Source organism: Notothenia rossii (genome assembly GCF_949606895.1).
Source record: "Notothenia rossii genome assembly, chromosome: 2".
In the NCBI taxonomy this organism is placed as follows: Eukaryota; Metazoa; Chordata; class Actinopteri; order Perciformes; family Nototheniidae; genus Notothenia; species Notothenia rossii.
The window spans coordinates 87755420-87783100 of NC_136904.1; the positions used below are offsets into that span (position 1 = coordinate 87755420).

A 27681-nucleotide genomic window follows, 5' to 3' on the forward strand; every position below is an offset into this window, starting at 1 on the left:
CAAATCCGGCCCGCGACTTCATTTCATGCGGCCCCACAAGAGCTTGCAAAGAATATCATATGTTTATTATACAGTTACATGCCGCTTTACAGAAGCACATTGCACATAAACTACATGCCCCACAATGCATCTCAAATTAGACTTTTTTTTTCTTCAGAATTTGGCTTTTCTTTTAAAATCGTTTTGTGACATGCGCACTGAAGAGACTTGCAATTATTTGCCCTAGACTTCTGCTTTCAGACGTAGTTCATTATGAAGTTATTACCCTATCCGATAATAATCCAATGCAGAGGTAATCATGTAATATTATATAATACATTATTTGATATATATTAAATATTTATATATGTATATTTATATCGTCTTGAAGTTACAACCGGCCCTTTGAGTGCAAGCAACCTTGATGCTGATGTGGCCCGTGATGACATTTAGTTTGAAACTCCTGGCTTATAGCAACAGTGGAATATAAAATCAAATCAGTTATTGTGGATTCTCAAGTTACCATTTGATGCACTGCAGCTTAATTGATCCCCATTGGACAATAATGTATTGTTACTGCAGCGGTGAATGGAAGATGGTGAAGGCCATAGACCCCTAACTCTGATATTTGGGAATGCACCTTATTTACGTGTCGGCCTATAAAGCTTTTATAATACATTTGCGTTGTTTTAAAATGTGCAGTGTGTGCAGTGTGGGTTTTTATGCACTGTATATGTATACAGAGGTGAAGGACTGTAATGATTACTTTTCCGCTTTTACTATCTCTTCCGGAGATTAACTCAATCAGAATCATGACTCCAGCCGGTTCCAACACATTCCTCCGAGTCGCTTATCTGCTCTCAGGAACAGACACAAGTCGGAGCTTATTGTCGATCAATTGTTATGTCCTCCCACTTCAGTTTCCACATTGATAGATGGACATTGTGATTAAAAAGTACAGTTGAGACTCAGTCAGCAGGTTTATCTTCAGAGCAGCCTTTTTCTTTCATAACCTTCAGCAGTGTTGTAAATCTAGAGCTTTGTGAAGTGTGTTTTCATAGGAGCCCACAAAGCTTACATAGCCTGTGTGTACTCAGGTTTAAATGCACACCAGTTCTAATACTTTTATTGCAGAACAAGTGAAGTGAGGTGTCGTTCATGTGTATTTTCTTGTGTCTTTTGTATTTTAGTGTCCAAAGTACCATCGAGCAACAGCGAGCTCTCTAAGAGGGAAGAGACTTCAGGGAAGAGCAGAAACATCTTGGAAAAGTTCAGGTGTGAACATCGACCCTTCTCAAGAAGTTTGTTATATTAACCCTGGGGTATCAGTGGTGAAGCTGAACATGACATAGTTACATTGTATGAATCAAACAGATGGTTAAAGGTTCAGTCATGCAGACCTTTTGTTATGATTGTAAATATGTGTGACCTTTGCACTGGTTAGACCTTTATCAAGCTGATTGGTGACCTATTCCTGTCTCTCTTAGCAGTTCCTGCTCCATCAGACAAAGAATTAAAAGATAGTACAGAGAATAGCTTTGTGCACTCAGGCTCAACACATTTTGTCACGAAGAATAACTTCCATGAATAAATAGAAAACTGTCCTTCTTTTAAATCTCAATGTTCTCCGTGTGAAGATGCATTTGTTGCTGCTCCCATACTTCCTAACATGGTGGTAGAAACAACTGGATGAAAAACACCACAAGAGTTCAAACATTACGTCGACATTTCTGCAAACATTTGTATTCCCTAATAACATGTATGCATGAATTCATCTTCCTTTTCATTCAATTCCACAGAATTTATACTGAAACTGATACGACTCTTCCAAAGTACCCGGATCATTTTCAAGTGGCAAAGTATTCAATCTTTGAAAAGGTAAAGCTGCAGTTTATTTTAAGCTTTTCTTATACTGCTTCGACAGTAAATGTGTTTTGTTAATAGCCTACATTTCTCTGCAGATAAACAGCAGGACGTGGTGTGTGCTGGAGCTTCAGAGTTACAGAGGAGAGACAGGATGCCGGTACCGGGTGGTCAGGTAATGGAAGGACGATATCGAAGCCAAGGTTTGAAATATTTTATATAACACTACTTTGCTGAGCTAATAAATGACTTTATTTACTTTTTAGACATTGATTAATTTCATTCAACTTCATAAACTGCACACAATTCATATCACCATTTTTTATTTCTAAACTTCCTGCCTTCCCTTCTTTTTTCAAGCTGTTTGTAATTGTATAGTAATTTACTGTTTCCCTAGACATACTAAATTATTTAAATATTGGTTTTGAGTTGCTATGCATGTTATTTGACTCGTGATTCTGTCTCTGTTATTCAACGTTTTTTTTCATGTTGCTTTAATTGCAGATTAAAATGCTGGACATTTCATTTTTCTGGCTTTATGACCCAGTTATAATATATTCTCCTTTATGTCTTTCAACATGCTGTCTATTGTAATATGATGTTAAAGTTAACTGAAGTTAAAGAATCTGAAAAACCGAAAAGACCACGAGCTGAGTAAACATCAGCGAACCACAACAAATCAATTCCAGCAATCACCAGGAGACTAAGATGGACACTTTTTTTTATAACACGTCACATTACATAAACAAAAGGAGCAAATAACTTGAACAGAGTACCATAAAATCAACATTTGGGACTCGATCAGACTTCAGTTATAGAGTAACTTGAACATTGTAAAAAGATCAAAACCCATATCTGTGTTTGTGCTGACAGGAGGCGGCAGTGAGGGATATGCTGGTGCACCTGTCCACCTCAGAGGAAGCTCTGGAGGTCTACAAGACTCTGAGAGAGACCCTGCAGGCTGAGGGTCTGCAGCTGAGGAACAACAGCCGCCCACAGGCCCCAGACCTCGGCTCAGACCCCCTCCGGCTGGTGGGACATTACATTTCATTTCATTTGGCAGATGCTTTTATCCAAAGCGACTTACAATAAATGCATTCAACCAGGAGGGTACTGAGAAACAAGAATTATGTAGGTATTAGTTTGAACTAAGCCAAACCATTCGAAGTGCTAGTACCTTAGCTTCAACTAAGCCAAACCATTCAAATTGCTAGTACCTTAGCTTCAACTAAGCCAAACCATTTAAAGTGCTAGTATCTTAGCTTCAACTAAGCCGAACCATTCGAAGTGCTAGTACCTTAGCTTCAACTAAGCCAAACCATTCGAATTGCTAGTACCTTAGCTTCAACTAAGCCAAACCATTTAAAGTGCTAGTATCTTAGCTTCAACTAAGCCAAACCATTCGAAGTGCTAGTACCTTAGCTTCAACTAAGCCAAACCATTTAAAGTGCTAGTACTTTAGCTTCGACTAAGCCAAACCTTTCGAATTGCTAGTACCTTAGCTTCAACTAAGCCAAACCATTCGAAGTGCTAGTACCTTAGCTTCAACTAAGCCAAACCATTTAAAGTGCTAGTACCTTAGCTTCAACTAAGCCAAACCATTTAAAGTGCTAGTACCTTAGCTTCAGCTAAGCCAAACCATTCGAACTGCCAGTACCTTAGCTTCAACTAAGCCAAACCGTTTAAAGTGCTAGTAGCTCAGCTTCAACTAAGCCAAACCATTTAAAGTGCTAGTACTTTAGCTTCGACTAAGCCAAACCTTTCGAATTGCTAGTACCTTAGCTTCAACTAAGCCAAACCATTTAAAGTGCTAGTACTTTAGCTTCAACTAAGCCAAACCGTTCAAATTGCTAGTACCTTAGCTTCAACTAAGCCAAACCATTTAAAGTGCTAGTACTTTAGCTTCGACTAAGCCAAACCTTTCGAATTGCTAGTACCTTAGCTTCAACTAAGCCAAACCATTTAAAGTGCTAGTACCTTAGCTTCAACTAAGCCAAACCATTCGAAGTGCTAGTACCTTAGCTTCAACTAAGCCAAACCATTCGAAGTGCTAGTATCTTAGCTTCAACTAAGCCAAACCATTCGAATTGCTAGTACCTTAGCTTCAACTAAGCCAAACCATTTAAAGTGCTAGTATCTTAGCTTCAACTAAGCCAAACCATTCGAAGTGCTAGTACCTTAGCTTCAACTAAGCCAAACCATTCGAAGTGCCAGTACCTTAGCTTCAACTAAGCCAAACCATTCGAAGTGCTAGTATCTTAGCTTCAACTAAGCCAAACCATTCGAAGTGCTAGTATCTTAGCTTCAACTAAGCCAAACCATTCGAATTGCTAGTATCTTAGCTTCAACTAAGCCAAACCATTTAAAGTGCTAGTACCTTAGCTTCAACTAAGCCAAACCATTTAAAGTGCTAGTATCTTAGCTTCAACTAAGCCAAACCATTCGAAGTGCTAGTATCTTAGCTTCAACTAAGCCAAACCATTCGAATTGCTAGTACCTTAGCTTCAACTAAGCCAAACCATTTAAAGTGCTAGTACCTTAGCTTCAACTAAGCCAAACCATTCGAAGTGCTAGTACCTTAGCTTCAACTAAGCCAAACCATTTAAAGTGCTAGTGCCTTAGCTTCAACTAAGCCAAACCATTTAAAGGGCTAGTACCTTAGCTTCAACTAAGCCAAACCATTCGAAGTGCTAGTACCTTAGCTTCAACTAAGCCAAACCATTTAAAGTGCTAGTGCCTTAGCTTCAACTAAGCCAAACCATTTAAAGGGCTAGTACCTTAGCTTCAACTAAGCCAAACCATTTAAAGTGCTAGTACCTTAGCTTCAACTAAGCCAAACCATTCGAAGTGCTAGTACCTTAGCTTCAACTAAACCAAACCATTCAAAGTGCTAGTACCTTAGCTTCAACTAAGCCAAACCATTTAAAGTGCTAGTACCTTAGCTTCAACTAAACCAAACCATTCAAAGTGCTAGTACCTTAGCTTCAACTAAGCCAAACCATTTAAAGTGCTAGTGCCTTAGCTTCAACTAAGCCAAACCATTCGAAGTGCTAGTACCTTAGCTTCAACTAAACCAAACCATTCAAAGTGCTAGTACCTTAGCTTCAACTAAGCCAAACCATTTAAAGTGCTAGTACCTTAGCTTCAACTAAGCCAAACCATTCAAAGTGCTAGTACCTTAGCTTCAACTAAGCTAAACCATTCGAAGTGCTAGTACCTTAGCTTCAACTAAGCTAAACCATTTAAAGTGCTAGTACCTTAGCTTCAACTAAGCCAAACCGTTCACAGGGCTCTCAAGTTTTGAACAGAGTTCAGAGTGAGATTTTGGCAGCGGTGTTTGGTACTCCAACTTCTGGGTCCCCTCAAAGTTCCCATGAAGCCCTCTGTACAAGCGTACTTTGTTTACAAAATTGCGGCCCGTCTTGGTGGGCGGTACCCCGGAAAGAAATCTCTGCGTGAGAAATACAAGGTGTGGCGTGTGAGCGTGTGAATGGAGTGAAGTGCGTGTGTCTCGACTTCAGAGCTCTGTGTTCAAATTGCTAGTACCTTAGCTTCAACTAAGCCAAACCATTTAAAGGGCTAGTACCTTAGCTTCAACTAAGCCAAACCGTTCGAATTGCTAGTACAGTATTACAATATGTATAGAGGTTTCATTGGCCGAGGTGAAGTCAAAAAAGGTGTGTTTTCACTTACTGTACCCGTTACTTTATTTAAACCTTTAAGAAATTGTTATGACAAAAACAATAAAGATGCCAACAGTAAATAGAAGGATACTATTCTGTTCCTCTAGTTTGCTGTAAAAAACTGTACTTTTATGTTCAGCTTCATGTTAGCATTAAGTATTCTTTAGTAACGGTATTTCTTTCACATATAAATGTATTGCACCAGCATGTGGTGGATAAAATGTAATATGTTATGTTATTTATACAATAATACATGCAAACTCAATGAATTAACATCATTTCCTGTCAATATGCAACATTATTACAAATTACAAAACTATTTAAAGGGTAAATAATTATTCATTTCATAGAAAGACATCCCAATAATAAAAATGACAGTACAAAGTACATTAGATTACACAATGGTCTTGATTTCTAAATACCTAGCTTTCATAAAATACAAAACTGTCTTTGTTTAAAATGAAATGAGAGGTGTTTTAGAGACTCTACTCCAAGCTTTATTGCCGTTTACATTTTCATGGCACAGATGTTCCTAATAATATACATCAGTAGAATCTTAGTTAGCAGCGTTCTGAGTTTGTTAGGGTGAGTCTCTGCTTCTTGACATTTGTGTAGCTGAATCTAATGAGCTGTTGATTTGATTTGCATGTTCCTTGTTTTACTGACAGCTGCTGCTGGAGGAGCAGCTGAACACAGGAAGCTTATCACAGGAAGTGGGAGTGTTTGTGGAGCTGCTGTGGACCGAGGCCCTGGGCTGCCTCGGCAACATCCTCACAGTCCCCATCAACAAGCTCAGCCTCAACGATGTAAGCTCCTCTCTGTGGATCATGCTGCTGTCAGACTACTGAGAGAAACATCAGCTGCCTCATCAGCCTTATTTGTTTGACCTTCCCGGAAAGACAGTCTAATGATGCATCTCAACGCAATTATTCTTGTGCTCCATGTCTCGTGTGTGTGTGTGTGTCTGTGTGTGTAGGTGAGCAGGGTGGAGGGCTTGTTGCTCCAGGCTCAGAGGAAGCTGAAGGAGTCAGATTATAATGAGGTTGCGTCTCTTATTGATGAGGTTTACACCCTGCTGCCGCACAAAGAGCCACGCCCCTTTCCTCCCACTGCCAAGTTCATCTCTCAGAAACTGGATCTCTGTCAGGTAACACTGAACTCACCCACAATCACTAACACAAACACTAACGTCCCGTCCACACAGCAGCGTTAAAAAGTCTCCCAACGCTTCTGCCCATTGACTTTGAATGGGGGTGACGTCACGTTGCCTCGCTTTTCGCCGAACTGCATTGTGGGGAAGCAAAGCGAAGATTTCCAGAATTTTCAGGATTCAAAAGTTGAGCAATGTTCAACTTTTGAAGCTGAGGTGGAAGCGTCAGCCAATCAAATCCTGTTTATGCAAATCTGACAGTACAAGCGCTAGCCAATCAAACCGCGTGTAAGCTGGGAGAGACATACCGCAGTTCATTTCCTCATATTCCAAACGAGAAATTACGGTAGCAAATCACCCGGTTCTTTACGACCAGAACTATTTACCGGGATACAAACCGGAGGAACCAGGCATGGAGGGAGGTGCTCGCATAAAATCCCCGGGTTTTTTTGCTTTGTATGTCGGGGGCGGGATATTCATGTGATTGGTTGTTGGTCGCGTTGCTCGCAAAAAATCCCCAAGCTTTCAGACACGCCCACCTCCAAGATTTTCAAGATTTTGTTAACGCTGCTGTGTGGACGGGGCGTAAGACATGTATAGGCAAGGCAAGTTTATTTATACAGCACCTTTCAGCACACGGCAATTCAAAGTGCGTTACAAAATAAAATAAAAGACATTTCAGATGAAATACAGCAGAAATATAGACAGCTTGAAGCAAATAATTATGAAATGTAAGGCCACATGCTGTCTTTTTCCTAAATACAGTATACTTTGGTGTGTTCACAAACATAGCCAAAAACCCTGTTGATGGACTTTTACAATGACGTCATTGAAAAACATATTGATGTGCAGTATATCTGGGTTGGATTTTTTTTGTATACTAATTGCATAAATAGTACTAAAGCAAGAAGTATATAATAAACACTTTTTAAAGTCAGTTGATATCATGGTGATCCTTATAAACTCTGATAAGTGCACAAAGAGTTGGCAGTTAAGATAAGATGAATTCTGATAATGATCAATACAACATTATTTGTGGTGAATGTCATGTTTTGTTTTCCTTTGAGCTATAACAAGTTTGAACCTTCCTGGCTTCTGAAGCTATTTAGTTCCTCATTATTTAAATGTTCCATTTAACAGAAAAGTTCAACACAATAAAATGGTTAATATTTACATTTGAATTCATTGCATTTATTAAAAAGTCATTCTGTGTTTACTAAATGACGTGACCCAATTTGGTTTATTTCGTTTTAATCGACTCCAGTGTGTAGAACATAGTAATTTATTTACTTTATATCAAATGTAGGAGCCAAATGTAGGGTCTCTGAGTGTTTTTTTCATTATATGGAATGTTTGACTCATTATCAGTGTTGGGTTTGTTCACTGGAGCGTGGGCTGGAGTAAGTGGTGGTTTAACCTGCGATCACCTGCTCACTTGGGTTTCTGTAGAGAGGTGGGGAAGCAACATTTTCTGTTCACCGCATACTTTTTACCACTATGTCTACTCTCATTGCCATTTACATCACACTTCCACTCACCGTCGTATTCAAAAGAATTGGTAATGGATTGAATTTTATTTGTGTTTGTTTGTGGAAGAATACATTATCAAACAAACCCATGGAGTAGAGCGGATATGTTCGTGCACGTCATACTAGTGTTTCTTCTCATGTTCAGCCCCTTGCAGCTTTTTTTTGACTAGCTTGAGCCACAGTAGCAAATGTAAAAACCTAAACAAATATTCTGAAATACACAGCATTCATTTTCATTCATAAACACAAGTCACCAGTGTCCCCTGTGCATGTTCAGGTTAACCTCACCATGATATCTTCCTTTGTCTAGTTAATCCGAGATGTTCTCAACGTGAGTGAAATGACCCTGAGGAGCCCCATGCCCTCCTGCCTGGGGAAGTACCGCGCTCTGAGGTGCTGCATTGAGACGGCCCCCCACGACACCCCCGAGCTTCAGGCTGTCACCTCCCTGCTGCAGGAAAGGTAGCGTAACACCTCAGAAATACTGGAGGAAGCCATTCAGTGATGCCTAGCTTCCAAACCACAAACACATGCATCTATTCACAAGAAGGAGTTGCAGATATCAATTCCCACCAACTGTTATTTATGTTCCTATTTCAGGCCGGTTACAGTCACAAATCTGATCAAATATATGAGCATCATCACGTAATTTAATAGTGAGTCTCATTCGGCTGGTTCTTCCCAATTGTAGCCATTTGTATTAAAGGTCAATCTGCAGCACAGAGGAGAAACATTGTAGAATGAGTGCTGGGGGTGATGCCCCTCATTCCTCCATTTTTATCAATTTCCTGTCTTACTCAAAATATATACAGAGTTTGCTATTATTGGACCATAAATCTGTGAGTAGCTCTGTATCTGCTTCGGAGGGTTTGCATTTTTAGCTCAGTGAAGACACAGTATAACACATATCCGGTTTAGTCCAAATATTGCACAATTGTATCCATCAAATCTCTCAGCTTTTTTGCCACGACATACCTCCTCTTATTACTTTATTCTTCACTTTCAATCAAACACTTGTTACGTCCCCCTCTAGGGTAGAGGAGATCAACATACACCAGTGTGGAATTGGTCAAGTTATAAGTGTTTTTTTTACAACAAGTGAACAAAAAGGTAGGCGAACAGCCGGGCACAAACACAAGTGGCCAAAAGGGCGCAGGTTTAGCTAAAGGGAAAACAAAAGGAGGACTCTAACAAAGGGAGCCTGATCAAATGAGAATAAAGGTTTACAAACTAAACCTACCAACAAAAGGAGACTGTATCAAAACACAGCTATCGTGTAGGACAACAGTTCAGCGTAGAGCTAACCTAACACCGCTAATCAAAATAATGATAACAACGACCACACAAGGTACACAGTTAACAACGTTAAGACAGTTGCGAGAGGCGCCTGTTCACACAGAGCCTCCCGAATGATGACAGTCGACCGGCTTTATAGTCCTCCCCCGGAAGGTGTGCGCTGGTTGTGCGCTGGGATTGGCACGCGTCGGCCCCGTCAGCTCCAATCACCGTCTTCGGGGCGGACCAGAGGATGGGCAGCCAATGGCATCAGGGCCACTGCACAGTTCATTTACATATCACACAGAACAGAGTTAATTAGGACCGGTCAGCGGCCGTGACACACTACCCAATTCATTAAAGGGGACCTATCATGCAAAATGCACCTTTTGTACGTCTTTTATACATGAAGATGTGTCCCCGGTGTGTAAGGGGAACTCACCAAGTGTCAGAAAACACAACCCTCTCTCTTTTCCCCCATACCCAAATCTCTAAAAACGGGGCTACAACGGTTCTAGTACAGATTTGAAATATCTCTGACGTCAGTGACGAGGAGCTCCGCCTACATGGCCAACTCTCCACCAATCAGGGGAATGAGAGGTTGCCGTGGCATGGTAACAGCATGGTAACAGCATGGTAACAGCATGGGAACATGACGCTCGTAACTCGGCCCCCTCCTTTGCAGGGGGGCGTGGTCAGTTGCAGCGCATGCAAAGACCGGGTGGAGGAGAGCAAAATAGAGCGAAATGAGGCATGGCTAAAATGCAGGATCTGTTTGGTATTTTGAAAAAGAAAACATATAAGTATACCTTATATAGGTATGGCCCTACAATATATTATTCAAATATAGCATGATAGGTCTCCTTTAAGTAACATTTATAACTGTTAAATTATAGACAACACTTTGGGCAAAATCTAAGAAAGAGCCCAGTACATTTCCAGAAGGAGAGAGAGAGAGTTTGAGGGCACAGAATGCAGTTTTAATATTAATTAGCCTTTCCTCTTCTCGAGACATAAATAATACAGATAATACGCGTTCACCAAAGGCTTTGTATGAAGTAACCGGGACCATACCATTCAGATTCATTGTAAAGGAATACAAATAATAATAGTGTGTGTCGTTTAGAGTTAAAAGGCCTCAAAGTGTATTTTGTGTGTTTTAAACCCTAATGGGGCCAGTAGTGTCCATCCATAAACACATAAACAAATATGTTTTTGATACATAAATGTTTGTTTCCGTTGAGTTTGGGCTCTCACTTCCCATGTTCCCATCTGTTCTTTGCAGGAAGATGCAGGTCAAACAGGTTCTGCGTGTCAGCCGAGGAGTGGAGCTCCAGACGTTTAAGAGTGAGTTTGGGAACGTGAGGCTCCTGCTGCACTCCTCCAGCCCCAGCAACTTTGTGGGAGTCCTGTCTCGGTGAGGACACACACACACACACACACACACACACACACACACACACACACACACACACACACACACACACACACACACACACACACACACACACACACACACACACACACACACACACACACACACACACACACCCTGAGATTTATCTGTCAATTGTTGTTGGACAATCCCAGGTTTTCTTGCAAGGGCACTGATAAAGATCATTTCTGAGACGAAAAAGTACTTGTTGATTTTTAAATCCAGACTGACTTCTGTACGGAGGGAGTACCACCAAGAAAACATGGTACACTGTTCTGACTTGAAATTAGAAAAAGGGTTACTTTTCCTGGGCTCTGTGGCTATACATTTAATTAAAGGGAGTTTTGATGGATTTAGGGACAAATGAAGCTCATAGATCAGTCTACGCTGTGTGTAACGTGAGTGTTATAGTTCCTTTGTGCAACCAGTTCAAATTGGATTCTGATGTTGGTTCCTTTTAAGAGTAATGTGAACAACTCCAAACAAGCTGTTAATCTGAATTGAGCGCTTAGACTCGCAGTGGAGCGTAGCTTTAGCAACGTGATATATGTTATGATATAGTCATGCAGACAGGTACCGTGTAGTGAAGGTCTTCAAATGGACAATTAAGAAATCTTATTTGGTCTTGGATTTTTTTTACTTTAACAATGTTTACCCTCTCTTTAGTGGTCTGCTGCCGCCCCGTGTCGCAGTGGAGCATCATGGGATTGAGAGAACAGACGCGGGTAATCTGGGCAGTGGAATCTATTTTAGTGACGACCTGAGGTAAGTAGAACATCTGAAATTAAGTTTGTTATGAAAAATAAAACCTACTTCTATAAACTACTCTTGAATTGCCGAAAACATTACCGAATTTAATGAAACGATTGCGTCTATGAGAATGCATTGTATTTAAAACAGAGGTGTCCAAACTTTTTTCACCGAGGGCCACATAAAGAAAAATATACGAAGGGCTGGGCCGCTCATTAGAGGTATATTACCTCGTAAGTTCAGTTATAAGTTAGCAAAATCAATCAAATGTAGGTAAATTATGCTTGTGAGTGTTGGCAGCTCATCCCTTAAAACAGAAGATTGATTATAATAAGGAGAAATACGAAGGGTGTTTATAACTGTTAAATTATAGACAACACTTTGGGCTAAATCTAAGAAAGAGCCCAGTAAATTTCCAGAAGGAGAGAGAGAGAGTTTGAGGGCACAGAATGCAGTTTTAATATTAATTAGCCTTTCCTCTTCTCGAGACATAAATAATACAGATAATACGTGTTCACCAAAGGCTTTGTATGAAGTAACCGGGACCATACCATTCAGATTCATTGTAAAGGAATATAAATAATAATAGTGTGTGTACGTTTATGGCGCATCTCCACTCCAGCGCGGAGTGCGGTTTAAGCTTCTTTTTTTTTAACATGCTTGTTATGTAAATAAGTCATTGGGCTTCTTTTTCTTTCGTGTAACGTCAGAGGTCCAACTCGGTGTCGTGTAGCCATGCCCGCATCTCTCGCATGCAGAACTGTCATTCGGCTAAGATATGTTAGAAAATGTTTCCAACTTGAATTCACTGAATTTATTGAAAAGTGGTCTTACTAACGCATGACAAATACTGTGTAATATATTTGTACATTTATCTTTAAGAAGTATAATACAAGCACAAGTTTCATTTGTGGACCATATTCCATTATACTTTTTGAATTTGCTGCCTGAGGGCCGATTCAAAATGTTCCGCGGGCCGCATTTGGCCCCCTGGCCGTAGTTTGGACACCCCTGATCTAAAAGGTGCTTTTCTAATGAGTCTTTAATCCTCATGTCATCCTATGGGGAACCAGATGGCAACAACACACTCGTCTGTAGTCAGACTGTTTTCCACTCTCCTTATCCACAGCGCCAGTTTGAAATACTCCAAGCCCAGCGAGACAGACGGCTGTCGGCTGCTGTTGGTGTGTGATGTGGCGCTGGGTCAGTGCATGGACGTCCGTAAGAAAGACCTCACCCTGACCGAGGCTCCGGCGGGATACGACAGCGTGCACGGTGTCCGCCGCACCCCCAACACTCACTCTGAGTTTGTGGTAGGTGTTTTCATGCTAACTGTTAGGAAAATAACCGGCTTGAGCTTCAATATCAGGATACATGTATTTATTATCCTTGCATTAATGGAAGTAGTCATCACATACAGAGCATACAGTATGGGACAAATAGTTCCCAGAACAGTCCTTCAGGTGCTGATATACAAGAGAGGGTGTATTCGGTCACACGATGCAGAATACCGGTTCAAAGCAGTATTCAATGTTTACTTCAGATTAGCTCCACGTCAGAAATGATCATGACAGTCATATGTCTATCTCCATAGAGGCTGAATCATCATGTTAATCACATAGCTATCATATGCCTAAAACAGTCCCAATACTCTTCTAGGTCATCATACATCCTGTTACGTACACAGCTACGTAGGGCCTTTGTTATAATGTGCTATTCTGATATTAGAAGAGTACATTCAGTATTTTACCAAAACACTAATGTACATGAAATTAAAGCCTGTTTCTGCATTTCTTTATTTTCAAGACTGACAGTTTATCAAATTTAGATTTTAAGATGCCGAGTGAAGTAAACAAAGACTGAATGTTTTGCACTATCAAAGCTTGTATTAAGAATCTTAGGAGATAAATGTGTATATGATTGTATAGATGTGTGTGCAAGTACGTATTTGTACGTATGATCTGTTCATTAGTGTAACAAAAGCGAAAAACAATTAAAAAGGATTTCAAATGTACTTTTGAATGGATATCATCATGTTTTCTACATAATCTCACCGAAAGAAAAAGTAAAACATATTTTCTTTGATTGCGGTTATCAATGTTATTTATAGTGCTGTTGGATTAGAAGTTTTTGACCAAAGTTACAAATGTTGTTTTTGAAAAGATACAATATTTCTTTTTCTTTTTAACCATATTCTCTGATATATTCTGTAGAGATTTTAATAATTGTTATATACAAATAATTTCAAAGCTTTAAATTATCTTAACTTCCAAGTTTGTGTACACTGTAACATGTATACTTGTACTTGTGCTCCAGGACGATGAGTACGTGGTGTACAGTCCCGATCAGGTGAAACTGAAGTTTGTGGTTCAGTACAGCGTCGAGGGGGACGCACCCAAGGAGTTCAGTCCAAACATCAACATCTGCGCTGAGCCCTCTACGGACCGAGATGAGAAGATAACTGAGAAACCTGGCAATGGTATACTTCTCCTGAGCTTCAGCACTTTGAATGTCTGATCTGATATACACACCCATATCTTTTTGAGATGTCATGAGGGATGACTGAAAAAAAGTCTTTCTTCTTCCAGCTCCTAAAGACATTTTAAAACCACTTTGCTAATATTATATTGGTATTTGGGAACAACACAACTTTAATAAAGTACAATTCCCCAATCCACTAAATTAGGCAGCGTTTATCTTCAGACAGTAGGAAAGCTTTCCTTCCAAGGTGAATGGACAGGTCAGAGTGTTTTGCCATTGAAAGGATCAATGTTGTCCTGTCTTGTTGTCATTACCTCGCAATCAAACAAACATTGTGTGTGTCTTGGTTTGTGTGTAGATGAGGAGCTCATGTTGGATGAAACGTATTTCTGTCCTAACCCTCTGGATGACGTGAAGGCTGGTCTGATGGACAGCTCAGGCCAGCAGCTCCCTCTGCAGGCCGTCCACGTGAAGTGCAAACTGATGGATCTGCTCTCTCAGGTGAAGACAGACCAACTCATTCATATTGTTTGTTCAGATAGATGATCTATTGGTTGATTTGAATTAAGCCTCGTAAAATGCATCAGACGACCAGAGGAGAATATATCTTGTTCTCATTGCTACATTTACTGGATCTAAAAAAACACTGTTATACAGTACAAGTATCTAATCTGTAATTAAACTCAATTGTTCCTTCTGTCCTCTTTTCAGGTCATCATCTTCCAGAAATACACCAATCTGAGCTCTGTGCCCATCGAGGCAAAGTACGTCTTCCCCCTGGAGGATTCTGCAGCAGTGTGTGGATTTGAAGCTTTTATTAATGGGAAACATGTGGTGGGACAGGTAACCTAACTTTACTTTTCATATCACAGATATTAGTCTTACCCTCTAGTTTCAGTGGTTCCCAACCTGGGGGGCGTGCCAAAGATCGCAGGGGGGGCGCCAAAGACCGCAGGGGGGGCGCCAGGCCTCAGATGATTTGAGGCCAAACATTTGTTTACATATAATTGTAATGCAATACATGGTTGTCACTAAAAACCTTGTCTCTACATTAAAATAAAAAATAATTGATTAATTAATTTTTATAAAAATTCAACTTAGCAGCTAATAAAAAGACAGAAATGTATAATTCTTTCTATAGAAATGTTTCTTCTGCCCTTAAAGTGTCCAAACCTGGCTTGTCTGGATAAGCGCATTTTTAAAACAGAGTCATTGTCCATGTCGGTTTCAATTGGATTATTTGTCACAGTTGGTCCGATCAGATCGGTCTCCTCCATTTTGTAGATTATTTACAATTTTGAATCCACATAAACACATCGGCAAAATCCGGTTTACTTTGAGCATGTGTTTTAAACAGTTTAATTCCTTTGTGAATTGTTTCCACTTCCGCCGTCCTTTAATTTCTTCATACAGCGGGAATCCAAATGAATTAATCCAATAAGTTGTAGCATTTTTGAGACTTTTAAACTTTAATTACCTCTGTTGCGCCCCCTCCCCCCCTTGTGTGTGTGTGTGTGTGTGTCATTCGGGGGGGCTCTTGGGAAAAAAAGTTGGGAACCCCTGCTCTAGTTACTGTATTTCTTTCTCATATAGACTTATTTTATTCATTAGATCATTTCTTAATGATTTATCTAATTTATTAAAAAGCATATACAGACAACAGCTAAAAAATGGCTTGGCCGATTTGGAAAATGTTGGTGTGGTTATGGAGGTTATTTAGGATGTTGAATCAATTGCTGACATCTTTTAGGAAGAAAGAAAAGGCAGTTTTGAGTCTTTAGACTTGGTCTGTACCCACAAATCATCAAAATCAGTGTACAAATGTAGCCACTTTCTGGTTTCAACTGCCATTTGGATCCTGAACATGTCAGAAATGGATTCAAAATCCTCAATAACCCCTAAAACCACTCCAAAATGTTCAAAATCGGCAAAGCCATTTTTTTATCTATTGTCTGCATATGCTAATTGGTGCTCGTTAATGCAACTTATGCTAATTGTGCAAATTGCCCAACATATGCAAGTTAGCATCTAGCAGTTTCTATGTACTACGCATTTATATATAACACTTACTCAACATCTCAGGTTCACAATAGGACTCTATGAGCTGGAAAATAAACAATGTTATTAAACATACTTTGTTGTTATTGTTGTTATGTGTAACAGCAAAACTCACCAGTAAAATACAAATTCACTTCATGGATTTTTTGTTAAAACTATTTTGCCTTGTTTGTATCTCAGGTGAAAGAGAAAGAGACGGCACGCAGGGAGTACAAGCAGGCGATAAAGAAAGGACATGGAGCCTACCTCATGGACCAGGACGCCCCCGTATGTTCACCCTCTGCATTCAAGATCTAAACAAAGCAATCTCTGATTCTGAAATATTACACTGATCAATCAATATACAAGAAAGTGTTATAACCCCTTTTCACAACACCTTATTTACTTATCGAATCGATGCATGAAATTGGGTTGCAAAGACAGAAACCACTGGTTACAGAAGTGTTTTTGCTATTCTCTATTCGTTCAACATTATTATCAGTATTGCTTCATGAAGAGACACGGGACTCTCCCAAATTCTCTGATAAGTAACAATCATATTTACAAGCTTTAACTAATCCAACCACATATGTAATTTAGCATTGCAGAAGGCTGTATAAACTACAATGCCCATGAGCCCCAGACACCGTTGTTATGGGAAAAGAAAAATGGTTTCAATTATTTAAAAACGCAGCCGCATTTATACTATGTTCATTCAAAGTTCACTCAAATTCAAAATACATATTGGATATGTCTATCTCCCAATAAATGTACCTTTAATGTACACACCTTGTTTCTTCTACTTTGTATCAACAGATCTTTTGTTTTAAAGGTCACCTATTATGCAAAATCCACTTTTTCATGTCTCCTCTACATCAACACGTGTCCCCTCTGTGGAAAGAGACTCTGAAAGTTTCAGGAACAAAGATTCTCTCTCTTTTTGTCCTGATCCATTTCTATAAAAACCTGTCTGAAAATGAGCTGATCAGATTTTGGCCACTTTATGAGGTCATAACGATTTGTTGGCTTGTGTAACCATTAGCCAATCACCAACCAAGTTAACCCCCCCCCCCCCCCACCTTACCACCTGAATCTCCTCCTAGAGCACCATTGTGTTCTTTTTAACCAAATATCTCTCAGAGGGGCGTGGGGAGGGGCTCCTTATTTTCATCTAAAGTAACAGACAGAGAATCAGCACTTTTGAAACAGGGCTGAAACAGAGGGGATTATGGGTAATGCTGCAATGATCTGTTTGGTGTTTGGAGCCAAACACTTCAGAGACATGTTTTATATCTGAGACCTATATTATATTGATGAAAAACAGTATGATAGGGGACCTTTTAAAAACTGTATTCAAGTCAAATGTATACAAAAGGATTTTCCTCCAGAGGTGATTAAAATAGTTATGTCCACTTTGTGTCTCTAACTCCTTGCCTGTGTGCTCTCTGCAGGATGTGTTCACCATCAGTGTGGGCAATCTGCCGCCCAATGCGACCGTCCTCATTAAAGTCACGTTCGTGTCCGAGCTCGTCGTCACGGACGGGTCTATTTTCTTCCATCTCCCTGGGAGCGTGGCTCCATGGCAGGAGAGTGCGGCGCTCTACCAGACCACACAGGTAAAGGGAGGTCCAAATGTATACCCCAACAACAATACTCCACAAAGTAAAGTCTTAATTCCCCCTTTCACTCTTGCCTTCAACTCCTAATCCACTAACCCAGGGCTTCTCAAACTCCGGACCAAGGTCCGGATCCGGACAGAACTGCAAATCAATCCGGACCGAACCCTGTGTCCCATTATAAAAAGAAATAAAAAAAAAAAAAAATTATTAAAAAAAAGAAAAAAAGAATTTCTATTGTAAATTAAAGTGGACCTATTATGCTATATTGGAAACATATATTGTAGGGCCATACCTATACAAAACATGTCTGTGAAGTTTTTTGCTTAAAATACCAAACAGATCACCCATTGTAGTCATGCCTCATACTGCTCAAACACCTCTTTTGCAGCCCTGTTAGAGAAACGCGGATTTTGGGTCCTTAGCTTTAAAAAAAATAAAAAGAGGAGGCGGAGCTAATGCCTGATCAAAATTCTACCGGAGATAAAGTAAAATTATGCTGTGATAAAACGCCATCCTGTTCTAAACCACATCAAAGATTACATTTTCTGAAACAGTATGGAGCTCAAATGCTTTTTCTCTTGCGGGTTTATCACAAGGTGAGTTCTTTTTTTATTTACTGCTTTTTAAACACATGTGCTCTCCAGTACAGGTTACCTCTGAGTGTTAGCGACGCTTGCTAATGTAAACAAAGACAAGATTACGTCCAAAACATGACAGGCATTGTTTCTGAAAGCAACTTTGTGTGGGTCCGCTGCCGATTTGACGTCAGATCGGCAGCAAATCTGTACCCGCTCGTTGTACCGCTGTTTTTAAAAAGATTTGGGTACGGAGGAAAAGAGAGAAGGTTTTATTGTCTGACGCTGCGTGAGTTCAACATGAACATGAAACACCCTTTAATTTACTGCAACGACATGTTGGGAAACCTTCTCAAGGGGGCCCCATGCGAGCCGAAACTTCGTTGCTCCGCTCCGGGGGGGGGGGGGGACTTTACTGACATTGATCCGGACCATTGACCTTGTATAAAATTCACAAGTGGACCTTTAACAAAAAAGTTTGAGTACCCCTGCCCCTCGTCCTTATTCCACCTAGCTTAGCACTTTTTACTTTTGTTGTTATTTATTTTTCTTCTTTACTTGATTGTAAAGTGCTTTGAGCACCAGGAAAAGCGCTATATAAATGTAATGTAGTATTATTATTGTCATTATTAATCTGAATGTTGTCTTAAGGTGCAACAACAATTCAATCCGGAGAGACGGTTTTGATGTAAGAAGACATATTTATTGCCAGGAATACACAAATAAATGTAATGGAGTTTTGGCGATTAGGCCCCGTTGTGCAGGAGTATCATTCGGGAGGGGAGAACCGATCTGATGAAACGCCCCGGATGAAACCCCCCGGAGAGTGAATGGATAGTTGGGTTCGGTCTGAAGGGGAGGGGCTTAGCTTGACCCTGGATTCATTTATATATACATTCTATGATTCAGAGGGACAGGAGTTGAAAAGGGGTGGAGGAGGGTTGCATAGAGTCACCTGAAATGACAGCTGATAGAGGGGAGAGCAGATTTAAAAAGGGTTAGCGGAGCGCTATGATAGGCTGGTGAGAATAGAGCGAAGTGATTGGTTAAGCTGGGGAGTGACGCCCCCGATCACTTATTGAGAGGAGAGAGAGTAGTGACGTAGACATAGTAAATGTATGAGTAAAGAAGGTCTTCCTGGTTGAACTTGCGCTGAGCTTCATAAGTGCCTTAAAAGAGCGAAACAGCAAAAGTATAGTATATATGTATATAGTATAGTACACACCCGAATAAGATAAGACCTTTATTAATCCCCGTGGGGAAAGTCAGTAGTTTAACGGCAACAGGGTAAGGTTGAAAAACAGGACAGCACAGAATCACACAGATTGATACAATTAAGGATAAAATCAAAGATACAAATTAAAAATGGTAAATAACTATAAAATAAGAAATGAATTCAAATGAACATATATACATATTTATTCATGTGTTCATATTATTTACATGTGTGTGTGAAAACAATGTGTATTTTGCAATATATGCATGTGTTTTCATCAGTTTGAGTTATTTACTTTTTTAGTCTTCTTCTCCTTTGTTCTGGCTCGAAAGAAATTAAATATATAAGATATCAAATAAAGCGGGACTTTTCATAGTCTTCCTTCATAAAGCTATCCTACGTCTGCATGAACCATTCATCAATGGGGAGATACAAATGACTTAAGTGCGGGGCTCTGCATTGAAAAGGAAATACTGTTAATGTTCCTGGTTTGTCTTGCATTGATCAACAGGTCACTGTGGAGAAGGTGTGTGTGAAAGATGAGGCGAGGTGAGCTATGTTTTGTATTTTGACTATTTTAATGCATTTTAGCTTAATTGTAATCCTTCAATTTGACCACACCTTTTGTGCTGAATGTTTGTGAAAAAGCAAACTGTCCATTAACTTGTTTATCCACAAATATTACATCAATGACACTTTTTTCTGTTAATAATTTGTCATTATCTCAGTTAAACATTTGGATAGAAAAATAAGATGTGTTTTTCATCGTTGCCTGTTTGTCCTTCTTACTGTGTTTTTGTAATGTAGACTTTAATGTACATCACATTAAAGGCTTTGCTCAATGTGTTGTTTATTTCTCAGAGAGTTCACCCTGGACATGTCGATCGAGATGCCGAATGAGATCACAAAGCTGCAAATCAGCCATAAAGTCAAGATCAAGGTAATCTGTGTTTGACATTTGTTTGGGATTTTTTAGACATTGTTACGGCTGTCAGTTATTGTCTCTGTCTTACTGTGTACCTCCACACATCAACAAATAACACATATTGTACACTTCTATAGAAATAGCATGTATTCTCTTGACTTGATGCGTTTGGAAATGCAGACAAAAGTGTACCAAAAATATGTAAAATGCCTTAATGCTAAAACACTTTATGATCTTCATGTGTACCCTTTTTTCTTTTCTGTGTGTTTGTGTGATATTCCCACAGAAAACCGACTGTAAGGCAGTGTTGAGCGTGCTGCCAGGAGAGGTCATGGGTCCAGGTGGCTTCATGGTGTCAGTCAAGCTGTCGGAGGTCCACCTGCCCAGGATGTGGGTGGAGAAACACCCCGACAAGGACAGCCAGGTCTGCATGTCTGTCTGCACGCATTCCTCTCTTTATCCCTCTGTGGAGCCAAGGCAGAGCGTATACAAGTTAGCGCTGAGCTTCAGTCTGCAATGTTCAAAACAACAGATAAAGACAGAAATCTAGGTGTAGTCATGGACTCTGACCTGAGTTTCAACAGTCACATTAAAACAGTTACTAAATCAGCTTACTATCACCTAAAGAATATATCTAGGATTAAAAGACTAATGTCACAGCAGGATTTGGAAAAATGTGTCCATGCTTTTACCTTCAGTAGACTGGACTACTGTAATGGTGTCTTCACAGGTCTCACTATCTATCAGAAAGCTGCAGCTGATTCAGAACGCTGCTGCTCGAGTCCTCACTAACACTAAGAAAGTGGATCACATCACTCCTGTTCTGAAGTCTTTACACTGGCTTCCTGTATGTCAAAGAATAGATTTCAAAAATACTGCTGCTGGTTTATAAAGCTTTGAATAGTTTAGGCCCAAAATACATTTCTGACCTACTGCTAAATTATGAACCATCCAGATCTCTCAGGTCTTCAGGGACGGTCAGCTTTCTGTCCCCAGAGTCAGAACTAAACATGGTAAAGCAGTTATTCAGTTCTTATGCTCCAAATATCTGGAACAAACTCCCAGAAACCTCCAGGTCCACTGCAACTCTGACTACTTTCAAATCCAGGCTGAAGACTTTTCTTTTTGTCGCTGCTTTTAATTGAACTATTCACATCTTAAACTGCACTGTAACTTTTATCCATGTATTTTTTCTTTTAATGTTTATTTGATTAACTTTTCTTTTTAATGACTGATTTTAAATGCCATTTTCTTAATGTCTTTCATTTTTGTAAAGCACTTTGAATTGCCTTGTGTTGAAAGGTGCTATAGAAATACACTTTTCTTGCCTCTCTTTATCTCCCTCTGTTTCTTTCTTTAAACATCTCTCACTTTCTCCTCTAGGCCAGCATGTTAGTTTTCTATCCAGACTTTGAAGTGAACTCCGAGCGTGAATCTGATGAACTCGTCTTGCTGATCGACACGTCGGAGTCCATGAAGGGAGAGTCTCTCGTCTTGGCCCAGAAAATCGCCCTGAAGGTCCTCAGACAAATCGATAACAACACCAAACTCAATGTCATTGTATTTGGCACAGGTCAGTTTGAATGTGTATTCATTTTGGGTCAAATTGATAAAGCAATAAGGGGAAGTACAAGTTAGAAAGGTGAGATAATGTTAAAATATCTCACCATTAATGAGTAAGCTAAAAGTATTTTGACTGAACCAAATAAATGAAATGAATAAGTTATGTAATAAAACTGCAAGGCACAAACCATGACACTGCTTTGGTTTTGATAATCTGTTATTTACTCTTACATTCATTCGTGTTTCAGCACTTCCTCTCACGTCAGCTTTCACATCCAACATTTCAAGTACAAGAAAACTGCTTTTAGGGACTTTCCGTCTGAAGTCAAAACTTATTTTACATAAAAGTCTCCTCTTATTCCAAACTCAGTTCAACCAATACTTTATAATTTTAGCGAAAGTATAATGTGTTTTTTTTTTCTGTATTTTTGTCTGTCAGATCACAAAGACGCTTTCCTCACAGCACGGCCGCTCTTTGAAGCTCAACCGGCAGCAGAAACATTTATCAAGGTGAGTCTTTGGTTCATTCAAAAAACGAGCAATATAACATTTTAATCTATAAAATGTATCTCACCTCTCTGTGTAATGTACTGTAGACTAAACCACCTTAAACAACTTACCAATCACTGTACTGTAACAACATATTTTCAGTATACTACACTTGAGTTTTCGGCCATGACAGGAACTTGGTCCTGTGACACATGGACTCGATAAACTTGACTAGTCCTTACAATATATTTCTCATAACTCTAAAATAAAACAGGAAACGATAGTGAGAAGTAGTGCCTTGACAAAATTGGTCAGTGTAAGATGAATTTCTTATTTGAGTTTACGGCTTTCTATAACGACATACAGAAAAATACTATATTAGATTTGAAAAGTAAACTAGTCATTGAAGAGACTTAAAAGTAATTCACAGAACATACTGGAAGTAACTGTTTTAGCTGCACACAAAATGTGTGCTGTCAAACAGGTTCGTTTTACACAGAACTTATTTTTTACAATATTCCAAAAACCTATGGAGAAATCCCATTGCTTTTTTGTCGAGGGAACCCATGCTCAGTTTATTTCCAAGTCGGCCTACAAAAATACGTCATCACTGCACCACTCTATAAACCCGTTTCTGATTGAGATTCTGATTCTTCCTCCTCTCCCTGCCACCAGCTCTCCTCTCCAGTAGGGGGCAGCACTGAGCTGTGGCGGCCCCTGCGAGCTCTCAGCCTGCTGCCTCCGTCCCGCGGCGTCAGGAACCTGCTGCTGCTGTCGGACGGACACATCCAGAACGCAGAGCTCACCCTGCAGCTGCTCAGAGACAACGCCGAGCACAGCCGCCTCTTCGCCTGCGGCCTCAGGTCTCAAAGGGTCATAGGCATACTTGTCAACCCTCCCGATTTTCGCGGGAGACTCCCGTTTTCATTGCCCTCTCCCGGTTTCCTCCCGGGGTCATATTTCTCCCGCATTTCTCCCGATTTCTGACAAAATCAGATTTACACACGACTGTTTCCACTCGGACTTTAATACAGCTACACCATTGTTTGGTTTCCATGGTAACACGTCTCTTTAGTAGCGCGCAACTCAAAATCTGAGAGGGTGAGACAGATATTCACAGAAAATATAACAAGAATCGACGACAACTACTCTACTCTCTGCTCACGCCTTTCCTGTAAAATACAGGTCCAGCCCACACATCTGCTCCATCAAGGACGGTGCTACAGGCCGCAAGGCAGTGCACTTACAACTACAATAAGCATGTTAATGTTAATCTAACAGCTCCGGCGATCCACTAGCACCCCCCCCCCCCCCCCCAATTTTGCATTTTGAAATGCTCCCGATTTCTGAGGTCGAAAGGTTGGCAAGTATGGTCATAGGTCACACAGGGGAGGGGGATTTTCTCAGAAAGGAGAATACATTCCTGCGTTTTAAAGGTCCCCTGTTATACTGTTTTTCATCAATATATAATAGGTCTCAGATATAAAATCTTATTTTACCTGTCCCTTCTTAAAAAAAATAACAAACCAAAAATGAAATAACCATACAAACGTAAAATAAAAGCAATATTCTTTCAGTCACAGTTGCTTACAAATACTGAAACATAAAACCAGAACACCATCAAAAGTAACATTCAGTCTGATTATGCTTTCTTTATACATTTTCTTAAAAATATTGATCTAGTTATATGATTGGAAATATGTCCTGACACCAGAGACACAAAAACATAAAGGCTGAGCTGTCTAACAACATAAGAATTAAAACAATGTAAACACAAGTCTGGATGAAAATATAACAGAAATGGGGGAATGTCCCTACTAAATGTGTAAGGAATCTCACTCTCCCTCATAACCACGACCGATACGGGTTGTAACTCTCTGAGCTTTAACCACAAAACATTTAGTATTCAGCCTTGCCTTGCTTTGCACTCTGAGGTTCTTTTTCACAACAGACATTTTAAAGTTGCTGTTTTTTTATGCTTGCTCTGTCATTTCAGCCCGACAGCCAATCGGCACATGCTCAGAGCGCTGGCTCAGGCCGGGGGCGGAGCCTTTGAGTTCTTCGACACAAAAACCAAACACAACTGGACAGATAAGGTAGGACTGACTAGCTTTACATTTTATTATAACACATTATTGGGCTTTTTTACCCAATGCAAAACATGAATTTGTATCTGATGATCTCGATATGTGTTGAAAGTATCAACATGTTTCCCAAGAGGATCTAACACGTGTAATGTTGTAAAATGGGCCGACAGACTTTCACATTACGAAAAAAAATTGTTTTATTCATTTGTTAACGCTTTGTTAACTCTTCACCCTTCAGTAAAGGGAACGGAGAACTTCCACATCACCACATTGTGCAATATAAATATCATTTCCATCATTACACAACACTCGCTGCTATATAACATGTGCAATATTATTATTATTAACAATGTGCTATGATAAACGTGCAATTAGGGTTGCACTACTAATTACTGGTTATATTCACATTAATTCTGTGACCGTCTATGTTTCATGTACATATTTAATTGTATTTTTGTAACTGGCACAACAATTTCCTTCGGGATAAAGAAAGTCTTATCTTATCTTTGATTTTGGCGGCAGGTTGCATCTCAGCTGAATCGTATGGCGTCTCCCAGCTGCAGTTCAGTGTCAGTGAAGTGGCAGCAGTTCAACCCGACAGCGCCCCCTCCTGTTCAAGCTCCCAAGCAGCTCCACGCTCTGTTCAATGACTGCCACACCCTGGTGTACGGCTTTGTGCCGCACTGCACTCAGGTACACACTTAGAGGTCCCCTATTATACTGTTTTTCATCAATATATTATAGGTCTCAGATATAAAACATGTCTCTGAAGTGTTTGGCTCCAAACACCAAACAGATCATTGCAGCATTACCCATAATCCCCTCTGTTTCAGCCCTGTTTCCAAAGTGCTGATTCTCTGTCTGTCACTTTAGATGAAAATAAGGAGCCCCTCCCCACGCCCCTCTTAGAGATATTTGGTTAAAAAGAACACAATGGTTCTCTAAGAGGAGATTCAGGTGATAAGGTGGGGGGGGGGGGGGGTTACCTTGGTTGCTTATTGGCTAATGGTTACACAAGCCAAAACATCGTTATGACATCACAAAGTGGCCAAAATCTGATTAGCTCATTTTCAGACAGGTTTTTATATAAATGGATCAGGACAAAAAGAGAGAGAATCTTTGTTCCTGAAACTTTCAGAGTCTCTTTACACAGAGTTCCCCTCATGTTGATTTATAAAAGACATGACAAAGTGCATTTTTCATAATAGGTGACCTTTAATATACACGACTGGAAACAGCTTACTTACTTAAAATAAATCAACACAGCACTTGGGGAGTCCTCAGCACATTTGAAGGAAAGAAAATACAATACAAATTGACCCACTTATAAATAAATATAACTGCACCCTAAAAATAGTTAACTGATTGAATTATGACTGAAGATCGTCAGAAAAGCCACTGGCGCGGGACTGTAGCAGGATATGACGCATATTTTAGTTGACCTAATTAAAACCGTTTTATTTTTTATTTATGTGTCACAGTATCACCTCAAAATACAAGATACGAAACATTTTCAACCGTTCAACAAAATTTAAATAGTCCTACAAATACTTTTATTTTATTTCCTTCTTATTTTTGTCTAAGCTCAAGGGAGCCAGAGCAGAGGGCTTAAAGAGCCGCATGCAGCTCGAGAGCCGCGGGTTGCCGACCCCTGGCTTAGCCTATAAAATATGCAAAACTTGTAAGAAATAATCACAATGTCCAAGAGCTCAATTTGATTTAAATTGTTTGCTTCCTTTGCACAATGCTCAACGATATGAACACAGTAGGGCAAAAATATTTTAAAAGCTTTAATATTATCCAGTATTTTCCCTTGATAAATAACTCAAATAATGACTTATCACAGGCCACCCTGCTCGGAAATCTCAGCGGTCAGGAGCTCCAAACCATGGTTTCAACCAGTGAGCTGCAGAAGACCAGAGGCACAGTAAGAACACACACACACACACACACACACACACACACACGCACGCACGCACGCACGCACGCGCACACACACACACACTAACGCCATGTAACGTTGATCATCTGTTTATGCATGTTTTGAGTTGTTCAAAACGTCCTCTGAATCCATGTATCCTGAATAACATTTGAAAATAATACCATTTGAAATAATTGCACTAATCTTAACTAGTTGACCCTGCAGACACTGATGCAGGTTGTTGTTGATTATAGACTATGATGTGAATTAATGTGTGTGTTCAGTTTCTTCACAAGCTCACTGCGAGGGCCCTCATCAGGGATTACGAAGATGGAAGCCTGGATACCAATGAAGCCGAACATGAGGTGTGTGTGTGTGTGTGTGTGTGTGTGTGTGTGTGTGTGTGTGTGTGTGTGTGTGTGTGTGTGTGTGTGTGTGTGTGTGTGTGTGTGTGTGTGTGTGTGTGTGTGTGTGTGTGTGTGTGTGTGTGTGTGTGTGTGTGTGTGTGTGTGTGTGTGTGTGTGTGTGTGTGTGTGTGTGTGTGTGTGTGTGTGTGTGTGTGTGTGTGTGTGTGTGTGTGTGTGTGTGTGTGTGTGTGTGTGTGTGTGTGTGTGTGTGTGTGTGTGTGTGTGTGTGTGTGTGTGTGTGTGTGTGTGTGTGTGTGTGTGTGTGCGTGCGTGCGTGCGTGCGTGCGTGGTGTTCAACAGGACCTTTTTTGTTTCAGGGAAAGAAAGCGGAGCTGAAGCGCTTCATCATCGAGTTAAGCAAAGAGTTCTCCATCCTGTCTCAGTTCACCAGCTTTGTGGCCATCGAGGAAAGGGTGTGTTAAATGAAAAGCATTATTTATTTGATATGTTTCCACCCCAGATGTGAAGGTTTTGTAGCACCCAACATCCCCTACCTTGTTTTAGGACTCAGAACAACCAGAGGAAGGCTTTACAGACATCCCAAAGCTACTCGCTGAGGAAGATGTGGACTTCCTCCCCTACATGGGCTGGAGTTCTCCTCAGGACAGTGAAGACGAGGACTTTGAGGATTATGAATATGAAATGATGTCCACATGCTTTGTGGTAAGGTCACATTGTGTAATCAGGGGCTAAGAAA

General features: G+C 40.1%; 1 protein-coding gene across 1 annotated transcript in view; it reads left to right on the top strand.

The window, feature by feature from the left end:
• Nucleotides 1-1940: 1940 nt before the first annotated feature.
• The window catches only part of parp4 (poly (ADP-ribose) polymerase family, member 4), a gene marked incomplete at its 3' end in the record, with an annotated part of 35368 nt that continues 9627 nt past the window's right edge, over nt 1941-27681 (top strand). Inside the window, exons 1-25 of the mRNA XM_079665795.1 lie at nt 1941-2045; nt 2719-2874; nt 6194-6331; nt 6502-6672; nt 8515-8666; nt 10765-10896; nt 11581-11679; nt 12794-12977; nt 13981-14143; nt 14504-14646; nt 14857-14988; nt 16384-16470; nt 17634-17798; nt 20104-20141; nt 20454-20532; nt 20804-20941; nt 21901-22090; nt 22520-22590; nt 23245-23432; nt 24566-24665; nt 25179-25349; nt 26503-26583; nt 26862-26942; nt 27302-27397; nt 27489-27647. Of these exons, the coding sequence (XP_079521921.1) occupies nt 2734-2874; nt 6194-6331; nt 6502-6672; nt 8515-8666; nt 10765-10896; nt 11581-11679; nt 12794-12977; nt 13981-14143; nt 14504-14646; nt 14857-14988; nt 16384-16470; nt 17634-17798; nt 20104-20141; nt 20454-20532; nt 20804-20941; nt 21901-22090; nt 22520-22590; nt 23245-23432; nt 24566-24665; nt 25179-25349; nt 26503-26583; nt 26862-26942; nt 27302-27397; nt 27489-27647 (3099 nt within the window). The 5' untranslated portion in view covers nt 1941-2045; nt 2719-2733. The remainder of the gene's footprint in view (nt 2046-2718; nt 2875-6193; nt 6332-6501; nt 6673-8514; nt 8667-10764; nt 10897-11580; nt 11680-12793; nt 12978-13980; nt 14144-14503; nt 14647-14856; nt 14989-16383; nt 16471-17633; nt 17799-20103; nt 20142-20453; nt 20533-20803; nt 20942-21900; nt 22091-22519; nt 22591-23244; nt 23433-24565; nt 24666-25178; nt 25350-26502; nt 26584-26861; nt 26943-27301; nt 27398-27488; nt 27648-27681) is intronic.